General features: G+C 44.2%; 1 protein-coding gene across 7 annotated transcripts in view; it reads left to right on the forward strand.

Annotated features, from left to right (window-relative positions):
- ptprt (protein tyrosine phosphatase receptor type T) overlaps window positions 1–21,983 on the forward strand; it is a 119,819-nt gene that overhangs the window by 85,634 nt on the left and 12,202 nt on the right. For all 7 annotated transcript variants that reach the window (XM_086117121.1, XM_086117122.1, XM_086117123.1 and 4 more), the window contains 9 exons: window positions 605–640; window positions 5,780–5,872; window positions 6,015–6,124; window positions 7,424–7,511; window positions 13,977–14,053; window positions 15,898–15,934; window positions 16,265–16,362; window positions 17,085–17,201; window positions 20,217–20,371. In XM_086117121.1, the coding sequence (XP_085973247.1) occupies window positions 605–640; window positions 5,780–5,872; window positions 6,015–6,124; window positions 7,424–7,511; window positions 13,977–14,053; window positions 15,898–15,934; window positions 16,265–16,362; window positions 17,085–17,201; window positions 20,217–20,371 (811 nt within the window). The remainder of the gene's footprint in view (window positions 1–604; window positions 641–5,779; window positions 5,873–6,014; window positions 6,125–7,423; window positions 7,512–13,976; window positions 14,054–15,897; window positions 15,935–16,264; window positions 16,363–17,084; window positions 17,202–20,216; window positions 20,372–21,983) is intronic.

Below are 21,983 nucleotides of genomic sequence, written 5' to 3' on the forward strand. Positions count from 1 at the left end.
TGGATGATGGGGTCCTATCTGGATCATCTATCAGGCCTTTTCACATGTTTTGGAAAAACATTTAAGTGAAACAATTTGTTTTAATTATTTGCAAGTATAAGATATAAAAAAAGAATTGAAATGAATATAGGCTCCAGCACACCTGTGTCTCCAGTGAGGATGAATGAAAATGTATGGATGAATGGATGTATTTTTTAAAAATATTATTTTATTTGATATTTTTACTTATTTTGTGGAATTGTCAGTATTGTAATTTCTGAATACTCCACCAGGGGAAATAACTACTAACCTCTGCAAACTAGAGATTAAAAGGTTTTCATGAGATCCAAAACTTGGATTCCACCAGCATCACCTCACAGCTCCTTCAACTTTTTATTTCATTTGAGTTATTCTTGTTATTATTATTTTTTGTGATATCTGTTAAGTGTAATGTCAATTTAGCACATCAGGCTGATACTAGTAGTGGTAAATAATTCATTCGATCTATTCTTACTAAACATTACTCGAGCAAAAATTTTATGTGATCAATGTTGTGTCTCGGTTCTCATGGCAACGGCGAAGTAGTTGTTTTGGCTATTGATTATTGTGTTGTTGTCTTCCACAGTGTCTAAAGAGCCTGTACCTGCCACCGCGTCTCTGGGTAAGACAAAAGTCACCTTAGCATTAGCATTTTCTTCATCTGTGTGTGTGTGTGTGTGTTTCCACAATTGTTCAACCAGTGATGTACCTTTGTGAATTGGGTCCATTTGCAGGGGTCCTTCAAAGATTTTGTCCAAGTACTGCTAAATTTCAATCGATGGACGACTAAATTCAGAGTCCAGATAGGAGTGATCAAACCTTTGAGAGTTATTTGTTAGATCTTTTAATTTATTTGTTTCTTATGTTTGTTTTCATTGATTTATTTTTTTTAATCTTTACTTGGAAGTGTAAACTTCAGATACGAGTACTGCGCGGTGGAAGTAAGCGCAACTCAACCCACTTCACGGTTACTGTCCAACTAAAAAGAACGGAAAGACAATTGCACGTTGTGTGTTAGCCCATACTCCACTAGCTTAATAATAATGCGAATGCTTTCACCAACAGAGATTTGAACGGCAAGGGAGAACCGACACACTTTAGACATTCATTGTAACACTACTGTTGCCGCACTCATGTTCTTTATCCTCTGCGAGGAGCTGAAATGTCCACCTGTGGTACATCCGTCTGTCTTATCCTGCCCAGAAGTGGCCGAGGCGGGTGGCAGCACAGTGGCTGTTCAATGATGCAAACTGTCACGGCGGACGTGCTCACCATTCGCCTTATGTCATTCATGTGTCTGTTTTTATTTTTATTTTTAAATTAAGCGCAATATTATTGAGCGAGTCTCCAAACGAGTGTTTGAAAAGATTTTCTTTTGACCCATTTTAGGCAAATTTCAGTGGTTTATTGCAAAGAGAAAAAGAGAAAGACACAGGCACTTTAGTAGGTCATATGTGGCACGGAGGAGCCATGCCAAGCGTGTTGGGATTCAAGGGGGAGTTGGGGGCGTAGGTGTGAGAGTGTGCGCATCTTGTCATTTGTGCATTTTGTGTTGTGTTTGTGAGTGTGCTGGAAGTGGATGTAGCTTCTGTGTGAATGTGTGTGTGTCTACTTATGTTGTGGTGTGTGTGTTGTATATTATGTTTTGTGTTTGAGAGTATGTGCTTGTGCGTGTGTGTGCGTGTATATTCGTCGGTATATTGTGATAGGTTGCTGCCGCCCGTCTTTGTGCTCGGCTCAGGTGTTTGTCTCAGCCCGATTGGCCGCACAACAATGCAGTGGCGCGAATCCTCGATGTTTCCCGCGGCGACAAACGGGACGCGCGCGCCAGGGTTTTGGGCGCGGTGGGGGGAGTTAACGCTGATGCCATGCAAATCCCAAGGATCAGAATGAAGGCCGGCACGATGTCGCGTCTTTTATGTGCAAACACGCCTGGCTCTCACAATCAATTTCCTTCGCCGCGTCTTCCTCGTTCGGCGTCCTCTTCAGCCTTTTGTGTTGCCACAAGGACAACCCGTCACAGCTTTTTTTTTTTTTTTTTGAAGAAAACTCCAGAAAAGAACAAGACGTGGCAAAAGTAGACATGGTGCAAAGTAAGCAAGTCTGAACACTTGCTAACCATACTTAAGAAGATTCTTCTGGGGACCGTTCTTTACTTGTGTTTCCTTTTCTGGCAACTTTTAAAATTTTGTCACAGTGTTTGGAAACAGATATTCGTCTTTTAAATGGAATAGAAAGCCACGCCAAAAATGAACACACACGTGTTTTGTGAAATACAAACTGGCACTTGAGAATATTGTACGTTATATCAACATACAGTACAGTAAAAAACATAACTAAATCAAATGTAAAGAATCAATCAGCTTGTCCCTCATAATTAATTCATTGCAAGTCCTTTTGGTGTGTGTGAGAATTAGCCAGTGGGAGGCAGTATAAGAAGTCATGCAGACACAATGGAAGAAGAGTTTCACAACTACTGTCAGCGACTAAATGCCCTGTTTGTGTTCAACCATCTGTTGTGTCAAAGGTTAAAACACTCTGACTGTCAATGCTATTCATTAGCCCGCCGATGGCGTTTTGCATTTGTGTTAGCATGAAGCTAGCAGAAGGCAAAGTTGTGTGGTTGTTTTAAATTCTCTTTGAGTTGAAATGACTGCCATAAATGTGTTCAAATCTAAATGACTGAATAAAGTACTAAAGTAGGACCTGAAAAATTTGGTGCACGAACAAAGTATTTGTACTTGTGTACTTTCCACTACTAAGGTCCATTGTGCGTTTTTTTTTTCTGAACACCAGGGCCCTCTTTCCCTTTGGAAGATGCTCTGGTTCAATGTTTTTTTTTTCATTTACCCCCCGCCCCTCACCACCACCCCCGAATGGGCAATTATTCTCCCGCTGTCTCATTCAGCATAGCATTAGCTGAATGCAGGGTGATTATAGCTAATGGCAGCCATTTTGTGTGGCTGTAATGTGTCAGTGCTGGGTAATTGAAGGTGAGAGTGGGGTTGAGAGAGAGTCATTTTTAACCTTTATGTGCGGCCGGTCGGTGGAGACGCATCTTGACTCTCTGCTTACACAGCTTATATTTGATATTACATGTGACGCATTGCATTTACGCCGCTCCCCATCGTCTCTCGTCTTCTTTTATTTCTTGCTCTCTTATCCTTTACAAAAGTGTCAAGAAAAGCTTTTTCCTCTGTATTCCTGGGAGGATTCACACGTTTTGTACTGTGCCAAATTGTATGCCATTAAGATAAACGGTAAGAAGTGTCTGGCAAATAGTGCACTATCTGGATAGACAGTGAAAAGATTCTGGAAAATAGTACACCATTTAGGTAAGCAGTGAGACTCTTCTGTCAAATAGTGCTCCATTAAGATAAACAGTGAGAAACCTCTAGAAAATAGTACACCAATTAGATAGAAGCGGCAAGAAACTTCTGTCATACTTATACATATTTATAAAAACAGCCTATGGGAAATAGTTGTCCCATTACGTTGAACAGTGACAAACTTAGTTGTGCACCACTTTATTCTTTTTTTTTATTTTTATTACAGTGAGAGGCTTCAGCAAAATAATACGGCATGAAGTCAAACTGTGTGAACTGCCTGTCTGCCTGACAGAAACTGCAACGCTATGTTAAACAGCAAGAAACCTCAGCCAAATAATGCGCATGGACTTCAAACAGTGGAAAGATTCAGCCAAATAGTGCAACGCCGAGTCAAACATTCAGGATGTCAGCCGTATAATGTATCATTAAGTTGAAGAGTGAGACGGTTAGCCAAACGGTACACCGCGAAAGGACAAGAGACATAACAGAAGGCATAAGCCACACACACACACACACACACACATTAATATATTTTTTAACCACCTGTGTGTGTGCGCGGTTAGCAAGGTCACATGTGCCTCAAGCCAGCCATGAAATGGAGTCATAGAAGCAGCTCCATAACACTGACAATGATGAAGACATCTCTCTGCCACTGTGTGTGCGTGCGTGTGTGTGTGTGTCGTTCGTGTATTTTCACTTGAACGACAACTATAGTGTCTGTCGGTTGCGCACTTGGGCTGCAGCATACAACTAATGACCCTTTCTGTGCTTGCACTTTGTATACTGCGGCGGTTGCTTTGAAGTGCTCAATAGTTGAGTTGAGCTGAATTCTTCTCCCTGCACCAAATCGAGCTCTATGTAATCATTTGAACAACAAAAAAAAATAAATAACAGCGTTCAAACACTGATGACGCCACACCGGGTCAGAACAAGGAGCAACATGTCCCACTGATTACCCTCACAGATTCTGAATTAACAGAACACGATAAACTTTTTTCTCGGCGCAGCCCAACAGGCATCTTTCTGTATGTGATAGTGAGTGTGCTAACGTGAGAAGCGTCAACCAAATAGTGTGCCGTTCAGTTTTACTGTGAGAAAATTGTTGTCGAATAATGCGCCGTTATGTTCAACCGCAAGGTGCGTCGGCCTAATAGTGCACCATTAAGTCAAACTGTGAAAAACTGTGGCTAGATATTGCACAATTCAGTTCAACATTGAAAAGCAGCGGCTCAATAGTGCAGCGTTCAGTTAAACAGTGAGTTTGAAAGAGCATCTGGAGTGTTTTGTGGTGAATGATCAAACTTTGGCATCCTTCTCCACCTACACTCAAAGACAATCCCCCCCCCCCCCCCGCAATTTAGCATCGCTCATCCTTCTAGTTTGATGTGCGATCAATTTAATAGCAATTGGACAAAATCTCTCTGGCTTTGTCTTCAAGGTGCTCTGGAAACAGTCAAGGGATCTTGCATAGGTTGCTTTGAAACAAATTGGAAGGCTTCTTTCTTGTGTTTTTTTTCTGCGCATGGCTTCCTGAAAATTTTTGTAGGCTTTCCTATGATAGACATGCCAACTTTCACGTTGGCAAGTCAAATTGGCGTTCTGGCCCGAATTTTAGAAATAAAGACTCCTGTGAGTGCAATTGAGCCAGCTGAGCCTAAAATGGCAAAAAGCAAAATGGGAGACTTGCTGTGTCTTTTCAGGCAATCTTGAGACATTTTTTGTGGGTATACTCACGATAGACACATCTACCAAAATTCACATATGCCAAACTGCTTTCAGGGCCCGGTTTTGTTCGATTTGCTTCACCATACCATCCATACCACTGTCTACTTAGGCAAAAAAAAAGGTGTTGTCCTCAGGGTAAGGCGTAGAAAAAAAAGGAGTGTTTCCGGTTACCCGACCGACCGAGAATTTCTACGTCGAAAAAAAACTTTACGGTCGGCATTTTTTTGCCGTTTGCCCTGTCGTCTGTCAAAAACATTGAAACATGGCGGCGGCCGCGATCTGCGCCGACAATTTAAACCGTGTTCTCTGTGTTACAGTTGCATGCTCGCAACGTAATGTTAAGAAAGTAGCATCCATTGATGTATCGAAAAAAAAATCAGTGAACTATTTGATGAACACCACGGGCCGAGTAAACACCGAGGGCGGAGGAGGACGTCGGCGGAGGCGGCGGCGGCGCGCCCCGGCCCCCCGAGTCCGGAGTGGGGAGAAAACTAAATAAGTGGCGGCGGCGCCGGCCGCGGAGCGGCGGGTTCAATGTCCTCTTGTTTTATGTTTTATGGTTAGTTTGTTTAAATTTTTGATGAAAAAAAAAAACTTTGTCCGACCTACCGACTCTATGCTGAAATTTCATGTTACCGGAAACACACGACTTTTTTTTTCTACGCCTAACCCTGACGCCATTTTGTCTTTGCTCACTCGCTTGACAGACAGCAGCCAGCCATCGCTCGCCCAGCCCTCCCTGACGCTGCAGAGCTTCCCATACGGCGGCCGCGAGTCGGTGGAGCTCGCCTACCAAAGCGGTACGTCGCCTACGCCGAACTCGTATGCAGCTTGTCGGAATGAGGGCCCAAATTGGAGTACACTCACGCAAGCACGGGCTTGCATGAGTTTTCCACTGATACTCCAGTGTCCCAAAACATTTGACCGCGTGCCGATCCTCAGGTCAGTTCCAGGCGGGTCAGTTCCAGCCGGCCATCCGCGTGGCCGACCTCCTCCAACACATCACGCAGATGAAATGTGGACAAAGCTACGGCTTCAAGGAGGAATACGAGGTGAACATCGACACCGAGTCAGATTTTCATTTTTTATTTTTCCAGATAGGCGGCCCGGTAGTCCAGTGGTTAGCACGTCGGCTTCACAGTGCAGAGGTACCGGGTTCGATTCCAGCTCCGGCCTCCCTGTGTGGAGTTTGCATGTTCTCCCCGGGCCAGCGTGGGTTTTCTCCGGGTGCTCCGGTTTCCTCCCACATTCCAAAAACATACATGGCAGGCTGATTGGACGCTCTAAATTGTCCCTAGGTGTGAGTGTGGGCGTGGATGGTTGTTCGTCTCTGTGTGCCCTGCGATTGGCTGGCAACTGATTCAGGGTGTCCCCCGCCTACTGCCCGGAGATGGCTGGGATAGGCTGCAGCACCCCCCGCGACCCTAGTGAGGATCAAGCGGTTCGGAAAATGGATGGATGGATGGATGGATTTTTCCAGATCAAAAAGAAAAATCTTGAATTCCCCAGTGATATATGATATAGTACAAGTTAGGCTTTTTTTTTTTTTTTTTTACCAGATAAAAGTCACAATTTGATATTGTGATAGAAAGAAAGTGTATCGAAGAAATACAAAAAAAGAATACCAGTCGTTGTATTTTTTTTTATATGACAAGAACAAAGACATTCTTTTCAAGTAATATTACAAATGTATTCTCGCCACCCTGCCAAAGGTCATCTGAGAAGAATGTATTTCTATTCTTAGCAATTTTAGCTTGCCCGTAACCCTCGTGAGGATAAGCAGCTCCGATAATGGTTGGATGAATAAAATAACAACAATAACAATAAAATAACAAAAAGAATTATTTCAAAAAGACAACCGTAGCAGTGTTTGCACATACAGTAGATGTCTGGCATCTCACAGTACGAAAACCAGGAATTTATAATTTTTTAAAAAATTTAAGGTGTAAAGGCATTTACTTTACAAAAAGAACAACCCCCCCCCCCAAAAAAAAATCCAACGATAGTGTACAATACAAGGAAATACTGATTAGCGGCCAACCGATAACAAGCAGGTCCAAAGGGGGTTACTTCAGGGCACCATTTCAAAACCAATCATTTTTGTTTTTGCACTTTTCCAGTTGCAAAAAGTGGAAAATCTTGTTTGCTTCATGAGACGTTTTTTTTCCTGACATTTCTGACTGACTTGCGTTGGTGTTCGCCGTTGTAAATATTCATGGCACGTTTTCCCGCTTCCTGGCCGGCCCCCAAGCATCAGGCCCATATCAGCTCCCATAATGCACCGCTTTCGTACCTAGGCCTTTTCTAACTCGTGTGTGTGTGTGTGTGTGTGTGTGTGTGTGTGTTTTCAGGCTCTGGCGGAGGGACAGACGGCACCCTGGGAAACAGCCAAAAAAGATGAGAACCGCAACAAGAATCGCTATGGTAACATCATTGCCTGTGAGTACTGACGCTCTTTTATTTCTCGTTCTGATTCTTGTTGTTAGCATTCGGTGCTGTTAGCTTTAACTAGCGATGTTGTCTTCTTGGTATGAAGCAGCAAAGGGGGTTGTAGTTGGTCAACCATTTTAGGTGCAGTTGGTTCAAAATGGTGCCCAACTATTTACTTATTTGCGATCAAAATACAGCTCGTGAAGCCGGTTTCACTGAGAAACATCAAATGTGGTGGCTACGTCTATCACAAGCAGTCCTGGACATGCTGCAAATGTGCCTTTTGGGTTTGATTTGGTCTTTTTAGGCTTTTTGCTGAGTTTCGCAGAGAAAGGTTTTTTTTTTTTTTTCCTCCAAAGCTCACAGAGCCAGCTTCACCTAACGTGCTCATCTATCACAAAAAGACCCACAAATAAGTCTCAAGAAGCCATGCCTGAAACAGCAAGAGTCTGACGTTTTTGTTGAAAAGATCCATTTTCGACTCAGGTGGCTTTTTTTTGTTGTAGTTTGTTGAAGACGGTTTCACTTGGCAGCATGAAATTACTCGACCATTGGGAAAATCTAAAGAAATCATGCCAAACAGTCACAGAAAGTCTGTTTGTCCAAAGACAAACTTTTGATTTTTCATTTCATTGGTACCGAAGGTGACACCCGTATACCCGCCAGACTGGCAACACCTCATCATAAAATTTGTGGGTGGAGCTTGGCACCAAGCTTCGACGACTCACGATCGAACAAAAACTTCCCCTAACTCTGTTCCACTTGCTGCGACTGGTTTTTTTTTTTCACCCTTCTCGATGTTATAACGGTCATGTCATATAATGAAGTCATTAGAATACACAGGTGGGCAGATAATAAAGCGATTAACAGTTTGACGCACCTTACGAGTGTGAAAATGCATTAAGGGGCATTTCTTGTCATGGTGTTGTATTGTGGGCGCCGACAGGTTAGAGCGGCGAGTGTGTGTGCGTGTGTGTGTGTGTGAGCGTTTGAGACGCGCATACATAATTAAAGGTCTCCATGTCGCGTTGGCGCCTCGACACAGTGAGCGGAAGGCTCTCAAATGAAAGCGCGAAGAAATGAAATAAGCTGTCAAAAGTCTGGATTGGCCTGCAGGAATGATGATGAATTTGCTATTAGTACAAATGTTTTAATTACCGGCAGCCTGGTAATGGAAAGTGTCCATCTCACGCAAAAGCTCATTTTCTTAAAAGAAAATGTCATCAAAAAGCCCCCCAGGGAGGCCGCACGCCGCCGTTGCCTCCATCAGACCGCAAGGAAAAACATTTTGCTTGAACTCCACTTCACCTTTTCCCCCCCATCTTCGTCTTCTTCTTCTTCCTGGAAGCCAAGCAAACCTTGTGTAAGATTCCGTGCGTTGATCTGCTCGTGTTTGCGGCATGCCGGTAGAAAAAAAAAAGATGATTTGCTTCCACTCTTTTACAGTGCAAGCATCTTTTTTTTTTTTTTTTTTTTAACCCTCTGGCTTCCATGTGGGCCGATTTATGTCCACCTCGCGTGCTTTTCTTTGTTTTCTTTTTTTTTGAAAACCATTTTCATTAGCTGTGTTAATACAAAGGTAACGAAACTTCCCAAAGGGTTGTGATTTGTCTGACTTTGTCATTTCCAGTTTCTGTTCGTGAAATAAATTGGTCATTTTTGTATAGTTTGAAATCCAACTGAATCGCTTTGCCATGTTCACAAGCAAGCTCAAAAATGAACAGCGTCTATTTTGCTGTCTGCTATTGTGTGAATGCAAAATGGCAAATAAGAATCCATTTCTAGCCAAGTTGTCATTGTCGTGGCTTTTTAAGATAAGATAAGATAAGAAAATCTTTATTAGTCTTGCAATGGAGAAATTCCCAATTCACAGCAGCAAAGTTATGAAAGGAAGAAGTAGAAGAACAAAATACAAGAGCTGCTGGAAAGGCAGCCACTCTCGCGGCGCCATCTTGAAGTCAAAATATCCCCCCCGTCCCCCCGTTGGAAAGCATGGACATAAAACGAAGCTGTCACATTTTAAATTCTCAAAGACGTTATACCCACCGACGGTCGCCAGTTCGTAGCACAACGATCCGAACAACATCCTCCTTGTCACCAAAATTGGGAGTAAAAGGTGAAAAAAAGTGTTAAAGTGAAGATGTATATCTTTTTTTTAAACTCTCATCCAAGCGACAGCGACTCGTGTGGAACGTGGCGGCGAGTAGCGCTGACGAACCGCGCCGCTGCGCTTCGTTATCGCTGATTGCGGCGCCGTGGGCGTTTTGAAGCCACCGCTGCGTTGGAAAGATGACGATATGACGGGGTGAACAATCAGTGCCGCTTAATTATCTTTCCGGGGTGGGGGGGGGGCGTGGGTGATGATGATGATGATGATGATTTATGATGGCATGATATTTTGATGCTGTTTGATGAGCTTTCATGAGAGTCTGTCACCAAGACACACATACCGAGCAAAGATGACATTTGGTCGAGACGCTTATCATGAGTTGACCCACAAATAAAGTCTCAAAATTTTGAACATTTTCAACATCAATGCCGGTTTAACTCCGAAGCCTGAAATATGGCAGACATCTCGATCGTGAATAGGCCTTTACAAAAAAAAAAAAACCTCTCAATCAGCCGTTCCTGAAAAGATACAAGAAGTCTGACATTTTGGTTCAAAGTCACTCTTTTAGTTCATGTCGGCCATTTTTGGCAAGCGCCGCAAAGGACCTCCTGAAGATATTTTCCCCACTTTTGAGCAAATTTGAAGGATGAACAGATGGATAATGCAAAACTGTCAAGAATTTGAGTTTTGGTCATTTCGTCTTGACATGTCACAGAAAAATTGAAATCCAGGCATTATCACTGAAGCTCAAACTGTTTTGTTTGGTTTTGTTAATTCAGCCACGTCGACTCTGCACTATTTACGAGTACCCACCAAAACGTCTCATGAAGCCATGCCTGGTTTGGTTCAAAGTGGATTTTTAAGTTCTTTGGGCCATTTCCAAGTGGCTTGTTTTTTTATTTTATTTTATTTTTCTAATGTTTTGGAAAATTCAGCCCCCAGAGCCAGTTTGACTTAGCGATGTGAAATTTGCTGTACATGGCTTGGCTATCAAGAATCGACCCTCAAAGTCTCAAGAAATCATGCCTGAGAAGACACAGAAAGTCTGCCATTGTACTGTTGCGTGAACTGTGTGTGCTTGTGTGTGTGTGTGTGTGTGTGTGTGTGTCTGTGAGTGTGCGTACGTGCGTGTGTGCGCATGTGTGAGTGTCAACATTCCAAGTTGTTTGACACATCAGCTGGAGGGAGCTGTGGACTTAATAGGCTATTACACACTTTAATACCCTCCACCACACACGCACACACACACACACACGCACACTGCAGCCTGTTGTAGGCGGATGGATATCTAGTACATACACCACACAAACACGTTTATGAACACACACACACACACACACACACACACACAGCAGTCAGTCTATTAAACTTGCTAACGCCTCCAGCTTGGACGACTCGGCGGCGAGTTAACTAATTCGTGAGATCCGTGACGGACGCAACCGGAGAGGATGAGCAGCGTGCGTGTGTTTGTGCGAGTGGGGAAGATTTAGGCAGAGGAGGCAAAAAAATAACGAGTGTTGTTCAGCACTTCCAAGTTTTTTGTTTTTTTTTTGCAATCGACTTCCTCACCTCAAGACCGCGGCGCTCACGTGTCGTATTTTTATTTTTCTGTCATAGCTTTTTTTTGCATCTGCGGTTAGCTTTAGCCAGTCAGCTAACATCACCACAGTGCACCGCTTCACTTCCATGTCTCCAATTAAAAACAAAACAAAAAAAGATTCTTCTTTCCACAGGCCGTCATATAAACAACGAGGTCATCTCTAGTCCAAGTCTTCCTCTGCTAAACTTGTTCAGTAATGAATAGGAGTTGTCTTTTTTTTTTTCTTAAAGTAAAAAAAAAATGGAAGAGGTTGACAAGGTCTGGAGGAGAGCAAATCTCGGCAAAAGAGTTCTGCTTGTTAATGACTGAACGGACTTGTGACTTTTCGCCCTCCAACTGAACTCCACAATAGCAGCTCACTCCCTGATACCGTATTTTCACCACCTTAAGGCACACTTAAAAATCCGACATTTTCCCCAAAGTGGACGGGGGCGCCCATTAGTGCGTATGCACCGAGTTCCAAAATCTGTGAACGCTGTTGTGTGACTCCCACGAGGGGTCCGCTTGACCGACTCATGCGGTGCCGACACGCTGCCCATATAGAGGAAAGGCGACCGTCACCGAGGACCGCATGTAGATGTTAAAGTGTAAAAGAGGACGCTAAAATCATGCCGCTCCCCCAATAAGTGTTTATAGTATCCAGTACGTGCATTGCGCAAAACAACATCCCAAAAATGGCACCTAAAAAGAGATGCGCTGACAAAGCACAGTTTAAGATGCAGCCTATCAGTTACGCGGTGAGAGAATTCAAGATCAACTAATCCACGGTGCTTGCTGCTTTCATTATATGAAACGGCGCCATCTATCCATCCGGGCAATAGCGACCGTGGCGCAGCAACATCCGGCGGATTACAAGGAAAAACTTTCAGCTCCTATTGCAGCAAAAAGCCTTCATTCTCTGCATTACATTAAGACGCTTTCTTGGAGATTTTTCGGGGACATTCTTCGTGTCCTCAATGTTTTGTGAGCTCACAGATCGCAGTGCGTGCTGCTGTTCAATGGATTGCGCATTATATGGATTATTATTGCTCAGTCTTCCAAATACATGAACTCGTGCACAGTCGTATCGCGCTCCATGGACATTTGAATATTGCACAGACAACCCTTGAATTGAATTGAGTCAAATTGTTTCCCATGAGCTTCGGGGATCAAACGGAATCCTAATTAGGAAAAAAAAAACATTTCAGATATTTAATGCACATTTCCAATACAAACTTATTTTCTGGAGTTAGAGCAGCCGGTTAGCGGACCTTTGCCCAACTTGGCAAATTTACCAGTCGTGGCTGAGAGGAGCAACATCAAAGTTTGATTTTCCTAAAAACTAAGTCTTGACTCTCAAAGTGAACTAGTGCACTATTTAAAACTCTGAATGCAGTCTAACTAGTTTATGTAAGACATGCACACACACACACACACACACACACACACAATGCGCCTGTTCAAACCTGTGGACTGTGTCCAGCTCTTCTGCTGTTTTGGAGCCAGCACCTCTTGCCAAGTCGTCCCAATTAGAGGCCCCCCCTCCCCGGGCTAGAGAGGAGCGGAGCCGACCCTCCGCCCCTTCCGCCCCTCCACCCTCGCGGCCCCCCTTGCAGGCATCCTCCCGCAGGTCGCCGCAGTGTTATGACAGTTTCTGACACTGGCCCCCCGTGCAATTACCAGCCGGCGGCGCGGCGACACGGCAGCGGGCTAATGGGGCGGGCCAGCTGGGATGGATGGAGGCAATGACGGCCATGAGGGAGGGAGAGAGGGAGGAACCACAAAATGAAGTTGCGATGAGTCCACAAATACTCAAGTCCCCGGAGAGTCAAGTATACGTTCGACGTCTCGCAGAAAAGCCTGTTGTTGACTCATTGGCTGCCGTGAACGTTTCTACAGTCACTTCCATAAATATTGGGGACATGGACACAAATTGTCGGGGTGGTGGAGGGTTGTTTTTTAGGGGGGCGGGGTCGGTTGCCTCTAAACACCACCACAACGTATTTGGAATGAGTCGAGCATGATGTGCTTTACTCAAATCGACTCATGGTGTAAAAAGTAGACAAAAGTCAAGACGGTGAAAATGAGAAATGAATAACATGAAAACAGTTCACACCATGAAATACGAAAACAAGGTCGGGTCTGATTGCTATGTCAAAAACCTAAAAATAAAGATGTGCGAATTTCAAAACTGGTCATTGGGGGAGCTTGCCAGTGTGCGACAGTCCAGTCTCCTACATACATACAGCATGTGTTTCTTTCATTGTAAGTTTTATAGAGGGCTTTTCTTTTTTTGCGGCTCCAGACATTTTTGTTTTTTGTTTTTTGGCCTAGCTTGTCAACCCTATCGCAACCAAATTCGGTTCGTAGATCGATTCATCGTGTGTGTGCCGAGTGTGGCGCCAAATTTGATGATTCAATAAAACGTTGAGGTTCCTCTGAACACACGTTAAAACCTTTGGGCACCAGTTTAATCAATCTGCACAACATTTTGGTTTGGCGCATCTCTCATGACTGGGCGCCCAAAAAAAGGCAATCGAAGGCATGAAGTAAAACAAAGGTGTGAAGTCTTCCATTTCGGTTATTTGTCAGTGCATTTGTACTACGCCGGGTGTCAAAAATGAATTTGTTAGCACGGAACCTGCTTGTTTGTGAAACAGAGTGAGCGTATGTGGCAGATGTTGCGGGCGGCTGTGCCACGCAGTCGGTTGGCTGCTGCGCTTTCGTGGGTCGGCTTAACTTTAGGCGTGTTGTATTTTGTCTGTGGTGTTATCTGACCCCACAGACGATCACACCAGAGTGCGACTGCAGCTGCTCGACGGAGAGCCCCACTCCGACTACATCAACGCCAACTTCATTGACGTGAGTTCACCTTTGCTCGCCGGTCCCACCGCACGTTTTGCCCGCTTAAGAATTCAGCCCCCGAAGTTGCTTTGACTTAGCGACATAACATTTGGTGTGCAAATCCATTGTGAGTGGACCCACAAAAAAAAAAGTCGTAGAAGCCATGCCCGAAAAGACACACGACGTCCTTCATTTTATATGATGCACACATTTTAAGTGTATATTGGAGGGTATTTTTAAATAATTCAGCCTCCATAAGTCCAATTTGACTTAGCAACATGGAATTTGGTAGGCGTGTCTATCAGGAGTAGAGCCACACAAAACTCATAGAAGCAATGGCTGAAAAGAAACTGGAAGTCTATTTGTTTTTTTTGTTTTTTGAAGTGGACATTTTAGGTGTCATTTTTGGGCAAAGCCATTTTGATTTGTAACCCAAAATTCAGTCGGCATGTCCATCATAAGTCGACTGATAAAAATCTGGAGAAGCCACGTCAGAAAGACGAAGGAAATCTGCCCGTTTGATTTGATGTGACCATTGTAGAGCCCTCCCAAGGTGAACCTTTGCAAAATATTTCACGACCAGTTCTAAAATGGATGCATTTCTACTTGACAGATGAACGATACCAAATTTCAAATGTGCTCACTTTTCACCACTGAGTGTAACATAAGAGGCATGCAAACATGTTTAATGAGAACAGGAGGAAGGTGACGAGGGGGGGAAAGGATATGAGGAGGACATCCGAGATAACAAACAAATGTGCTCTTCTTGGAAATGAGAAAATTAAAACGCTAAACAATACAGCCCCCCCCCCCCAAGGGACCCCCCACCCAAGCACACGGTGATAATAAAAGCCTTCTCAGAGCGTGTTTTTAATGAAAATGTGAAAGTGATAAATGTTTTCATCTCTGACGTGAGTATGAGGAGGGCGAGGACGAGGGTCAGTCGGCATGTGCTCGTCACTCCCACATGTCCCGTGGAGGGAAGCTGAAGCCCCCCCCCCCCGCCCCCAAACCTCCCCCAGGACCCCCGCTATTATTTAATAGGATATTTATGCATGAATACAACCTTGACTTGTGCAGCTGGGAGGCGGAAGATGGCTTGAAGATAATTAAGAGAGGTAATAGAGATGCAGGAAGGACGTCCGCTTTAAATATGACAACAATTAATTTCACTCTGGATGTCGGTGAACTCGCTTTGGGTAAGCAAGCCCCCGCACACTCTCGTGTCATAAAAGAAGCCGTTATTAATGGGAAACCTGTATATTGCTAACAGGGAACGCAGGGATCATTAAAGCCAGTAATGAAATATATGCTTTTGTTGTTGTTGAATCAAACTGATATCTAATATTTTGACCAATCTCCTGTGGTGAAAGAAGTGAGCCACGGACATATTTGGAAATTTTGAATCCATGTTGAACATGTTTATAATGATTTTTTTTTTTTGCCTCGTGTTTGTGATGCTGAATATAATTTGCAATTCACATGAACATAATTTTTCAATAATAAAATAAATAAATACATTTCCAAGAAAAACTGTCCTGCATTTAAATCACAGTTGTCAAACTCGCCGTCCGGGGCCCAGATGTGGCCCATCACCTCATTTTGTCCAGCCCGCCAAAGCAAATTATGAGCATTCATGTTTCTTGCTTGAAATAAAAAAACAAAACATTGCGGATTGTCTTCACTGTTCCAAATGTTGAGATATAGCAAGCATTTTTTTTTTTACATAAATGTTAATCACAAAAACATACCACATATATCAGGTTAAGCAACCGCTGCCCAAACATACAACATATGCCGTCAGGCAGACGGCCGCAGCCCTTTTGAATGTCTTCTAAGCATTTTTGTTGTGTGTCCCTCAGGGCTACCACCGGCCCAGACATTACATTGCCACGCAAGGTAATTCAACGCAAAGGATACCATTCGTGTGTGTGCGTGTGTGCGTGTGCGCTCAGCAGGGGTCCTTTTGGGAAGGATGCTATGACCTCAACCTCCTATATTTTATACCAGCTGATTAAAAAAAAAAAGAAAAAAAATCACCTCGACAAATTGAAAAGCCCATTACCTCAAAGTCCCAAACTGCACTCAGTTGTTGAGAGTGTGAGCGGGTTTTACTGTGTGTGTGTGTGTGAGAGAGTGTGTTTTGGAGTGTGTTGGTGTGTCATGCCATGAACATGGGTGTATTTAATGTGCACATAAATGTATTCCATTGATGTGTGTGCGCGTCAGGTCCCATGCAGGAGACGGTGAGGGATTTCTGGAGGATGGTGTGGCAAGAGAACTCGGCCTCTATCGTCATGGTGACCAACCTGGTGGAGGTGGGCAGGGTGAGTGGCCAAATGCTAATGCTAATGCTAACTCCATAAAAGTGTAACGAGCGTCCCGCTTTTGAAAAGACAGCAGTTATTCGATTTCTTTTTTTTTTTTTTTTTTTTTTACATATTTTAATAAATGTACAACCTGTCTTGAAACCTAAATCTGACTCCCTCACCCAATCCTGAAAACCGAAATCCTGTCTTGAAACCTTTTGTTACAGCTGCTGCTGTTGTGAAAGTGCTTTATAAAAATGTACTGCATCGTTTTGTACAACCTTGAAATCCTAACTTTAAATCCAACTTTCAACCCCTACTTTGTTTGTTCATTTCAACCGAACGCTGTCTTGAAACCCTAAACCTGTTTGAAACCCTAATCTGACACCGTAACGCAACCGTGAATCCCTAGTTTGAAACCCTAATCTGTAACTCAAAGACAGTCCTGAAAAGCAAAACCAAGGCTTGAAACCCCAACATGGGATGTGAGTATTTAATGCCATAACCTCTGCATTGCATGAAACCTTGAAGCCTTAAATTGAAACCCAAATCTGACACTCGAATCCAGTCCTGGAAAACCCAAACCCTGTCTTGAAAGCCTCATTTGAAATCCTAAACTGGTTTTGAGACTTAACTTGATTTTGAAGCTCAGCCTGTCTCGAAACCCAAATTTGGAGCCCTACCCTTTGCATGAAAGGCTCATTTGAAGGCGGGCTCGCCGGTGCCGTGTGCGTGTTTAGGTCAAGTGTGTCCGCTACTGGCCCGACGAGACGGAAGTTTACGGCGACGTCAAAGTCACCCTGGTGGAGACGGAACCGCTGGCCGAGTACGTCATCCGCACGTTCACCGTGCAGAAGGTGAGCAACACCTTCCCGCGAGACGACGTCCATGTTTTTTTCACCGTTCACTTCTACTTCAGCAATTTAAGAAGCCTCATTCACACTGTTGGCTCATTTCACAACAAGGCTAATCGTGACTACTTCCACGCGTGTGTTTGAACTCGTGTGCGTATGTCGGTGTGTTTGTATGCCGCATGTGGCGAATGGATTTGCGACGACGCAACAAAAGGCGGCAAGGAGCCGTGAAGCAGGGGCAAGTTCGTCACCTGCTTAAGTCTTTTCATTTGCAACACAGGCGCTCCGTTCGTTGAAAGCTAATCCGCCGGGAGATTAAGGAACATCGGAACGCGGCAGAGTGAGACTTCGCTCGGGAAAGCGACACAGGGGGGTGGGGTTGGGGGACATCTTTGCAAATGAATAGCTGCATATTTTGCTCGGAAGGTACACTGAAAAATGTGTTAACCTAACATATATTATTTGAATATTTGTGAGGAAAAGAGTAGAAAACGACGTCAGTTGACCACGGGTTAATTGTGTACCACCAAAAATGAAGTACTTTTCTTTGTCCAGGTTAGTTAGGTTAACCGTGAGTTATGGAAGAAGTTAAACAATACCAAAATGTTCATGGACAATTTTAGTGTTTTCTGTCAACAAGTCCAGGCCATCTTTTACATTTTCATTTGAGTGATATTGTTCCTTCGAGCCGGCATCTTTATTTTATATCCCTTGGACGTACATCATCGCCATCCTCCTCCGTATCATCACCTGGAGTTCCCTGGCCACGAGCCATGGATTTTGCAACATTTGTGATGAGACGTCTTCGAGAGGAAGAGCGAGTCACCATCATTACTTTTTTTTCCCCCCTCTGCCGGTGGATCCATACCTCTGTGCACCTCCCTCCTCAATAATTCACCAGGATCGATTCCACCCGCAGAGCTGTAGACCGAGCAGGTCCTCAAAGGAGAGGGTCTTGTCCTTCTCTCTTCAGGGTCTCTCAGGTCATTGTAGCCCCCCCCCCCACTCCTACACCCTCCACTCCAAGCTCAGGTGGAGGATAAAGGGATGACCAGGCACACTCCCACAGAGGACAAATACAAGGTTACGAGCATGACAATGGAAATCTTCAAGAGAATTCATACACGGGAACACCGAAGGACACGGCTACACCACATCCATTCTTTGCTTACAATTGGATTATGTCACAATTTACTCGACATTGCTGCCTTGAGAAACAAGTAACCCACCTTATTGTACAAGCTTTTCAAGACACGAGTCGTCGTTTGGCTGATTTTTTAAAAATACTTTTTTTTTTTCACCTTGTATTTAACCCTGGAGAACCCCAAAATTTGGCACCTATAAATTCTGCTACTCAAATGCTACCCTTAAATCCCATAGGGTCAAATTTGGCCCTAATCCTAAATTGGGATTAAAGCATTAAATATTTGAGAAAAACCCCCATATATTTTGGTGTTCAGTGAACATGTAGCAGTCATTTAATGTAAAATTCATCATTTTCCAAAGAAGAAAAGGGTTCTTGGGTTCTCCAGGGTTAAGGAGGGAATAAAAGACATTTGAGATAGGGGACCTGTATAGGGCAGTGGAAACTATACAATGTGTATTTATAGCAACCATTTTGCCGTAGCTAAATGGATTTACTGTATCTTAACGGCAGAAGAGATATTTGAACATAAACGGTGGAGTAACACGTTGACCGTCAACACTCGCAAGCATATATTCTTTATCCTCTGCTAAAGATGACTCATATTACAGTTGCATTAAACTTCATGCATTTTGATCAATAACAGTAAAGACACTTCTAATCCAAAACAAACCAATGTGGCCTTTATTTTCTACGTATGAATGTCTCCCTGCAACATCCACCCATTATCCGAAGTGCTTAACCTCCCGAGGGTCGCAGGCTGGTCTTTGTTCAATCATCAGAAGGGTAAAGACATGCGATAGTTGCGACAAATTTCCATTTCTCAGAAATAACGCCATTTATCGTGCTGCCTGCTCTTGTATGAATGCAAAATAGCTGCTTCGTCACAGATCCCTCCGGTGCTTTGCAACAACATAATAAGGCTCCCTTCAGTGGCCGTAACAATAAAGACACCTTGAATGGCAAAGACCAACCGTTCCGAGAAAATGAAAATGCTGTAAATGAATAAACTCCAGTTGATGAATGTCATGCCGCACGATGGTCGACCGGCTAGCACGTCTGCCTCACAGTGCAGAAGTGCAGGGTTCGATTCGAGCTCCGGTCTTCCTGTATCGAGTTTGGTCCCCGTGATCTGCGTGGGTTTTCTCTGTGTCCTCCGGTTTCCTCCCACATTGGAAAGACATGCACGGCAGGTTAATTGAAGACTCTAAAAATCCCCCCTTGGTGTGATTGTGAGCGCGAATGGTTGGTTGTCTACGTATGCCCTGCGATTGGCTGGCAACCTGTTCAGGGTGTCCCCTGCCTACTGCCCGAAGGCAACTGTGATAGCCCCCCCAGCACATCCTCTTGTGAGTATAAACCGATCAGAAATCGGATGGACGGATGAATCAATGTGATGGTACACAATGGTGACCAAATAACAAATGCCAGCTTTTACAGTCTCTTTTGATTGTTAATTCTCCTAATCATCCATCCATCCATTTTCCGAACCGCTTGATCCTTACTAGGGTCGCGGGGGGTGCTGGAGCCTATCCCAGCCGTCTTCGGGCAGTAGGCGGGGGACACCCTGAATCAGTTGCCAGCCAATCCCAGGGCACACAGAGACGAACAACCATTCACGCCCACACTCACACCTAGGGACAATTTAGAGTGTTCAATCAGCCTGCCATGCATGGTTTTGGAATGTGGGAGGAAACCGGAGCACCCGGAGAAAACCCACGCAGGCCCGGGGAGAACATGCAAACTCCACACAGGGAGGCCGGAGCTGGAATCGAACCCGGTACCTCTGCACTGTGAAGCCGACGTGCTAACCACTGGACTACCGGGCCGCCCTTCTCCTAATCATAATCGATCTATTTTTTTTTTTCTTGCAGAAGGGTCACCACGAGCTACGAGAGCTGCGCCAGTTCCACTTCACCAGCTGGCCCGACCACGGCGTTCCTTGCTATGCCACCGGGCTGCTGGGCTTCATACGCCAGGTCAAGTTCCTCAACCCACCAGACGCCGGGCCCATTGTGGCACACTGCAGGTACAACTACACACGCACACAAACACACACATACACACACACACACACACACACACACACACACACACACACTGGAGAAATTGTACCGAGCAGACACAGAATGCAGTACAGTACACAAAGTCTACAGAAAAACGTGAGCGCTGCTGTCAAGCGATTGGGCAACATCAATAGTTGTCTTTGTATTTTATTCCTTGCGAGGGAGTGTCGAAATTGTCCCGAGTAGAGCCAGAATGCAGCACAAAAGATCCACTTCGATCACACTTCCGCCTCTTGATCACGAACATACAGCTGCCAGTTTGTCTGCTGAAGGCTTTGTTTCCTGCGTTCCGTGTGTTCTGTATAATATCTCCCCTTCCTTGGCAGGGATGAACTGGAAAGGCTACTCTGGGTGTTTCCCAGTAAACAATTGTACCTTTATGCATCACAAAGCAGCTCCGAGTCGGCGGACCTTGCAAAATACATTTAATATCTGCCCTTTCCAATTTCTTCACTTCCTTTAAAAAAAAAAAAAAAAACCTTTGGTGTTTCCCAGCAAACATTTGTATGTCTGTGATCTCGGTGTTGAGTAAACGTGTGACGGCTGCTGCTGCCACGCTCATCGGACATCCCTATTGACGTCATTTTGTGCATTGCTCTGTACAATCTCTCCTCTTTCTTGCAAGGAATTGCACAATATCGGTCTGGTCGGCCACACTTTTTTCATTCCCTTTACGACATAAAAATTGCTTATTTTTTCAACTTTTTTTAACGCACACACACACACACACGCGCGCACACACACACATAAAGTGTAGCTGAGTCGACATTAATCACTCAGGTGACAGGTAATCTGCAGAGACTCTCCCCTCCTCCCCTTCCCGCCTTTCTCTCCTCCGTCTCATTCTTTTCTTCTCCTCACACCTCCCTTCTCCATCCATCCATTAATCAATCCATCCATCCATCTCTCTCATTGCCCCCCCCCCACCCTCTTCCCCATCCATCGTTCAGGATGTGTCACATAAACACTTGACATTGTGTTATTAAAGTCTCCACTGTGTGTGTGCATGCGTGCGCCTCAATATGTCCGATTGTGCCGGTGACAATCTGTGGCAGTGAAGAGTGGCAAAATAGTAGTTGTTTAATTGCGTTGCAGGCGAAGCAAGAGATTAATGGCATCTCAATTCATTTCAGTTTGGAAAATTGAGTTGGGGGGGGGGAACAAAACACCCAAACCTTTTTCCATCATGGTTTTTTTTTAATGAGAAAAGCACTCAACATTAATGTCAGACCGAAAAAAAAATAGACTAACTCGAATAGTCATGTCAGAACACCGAATGTAAAGATGTCAACAGAATTTGTCGCATTTTCTTTGAACTTCATTTTCGCTGTCCTTATTCATCGTTAGGATTTCTTTATTTAGTTGTCCTTTTCCCCAGGCTCGCTCGTGCTTGAATTCGATGGACATCATCCACTTTTTCTCAGCACAGTTGATTGTTTTTTTGCTTTTTGGGGCAAAAAAGACACAGACACAAAAAAGTCAACTTTTTGCTGTCAACACAAAGCCGAGAGACAACTCATAACTCGAAAAAGCCGTGTCTCAAATTCAACTCGGTCATGGAACAGATGAAACTGG

This window comes from Hippocampus guttulatus, chromosome 8, assembly GCF_054856545.1.
Source record: "Hippocampus guttulatus isolate MCC_2025c chromosome 8, RoL_Hgut_1.0, whole genome shotgun sequence".
NCBI lineage: Eukaryota > Metazoa > Chordata > Actinopteri > Syngnathiformes > Syngnathidae > Hippocampus > Hippocampus guttulatus.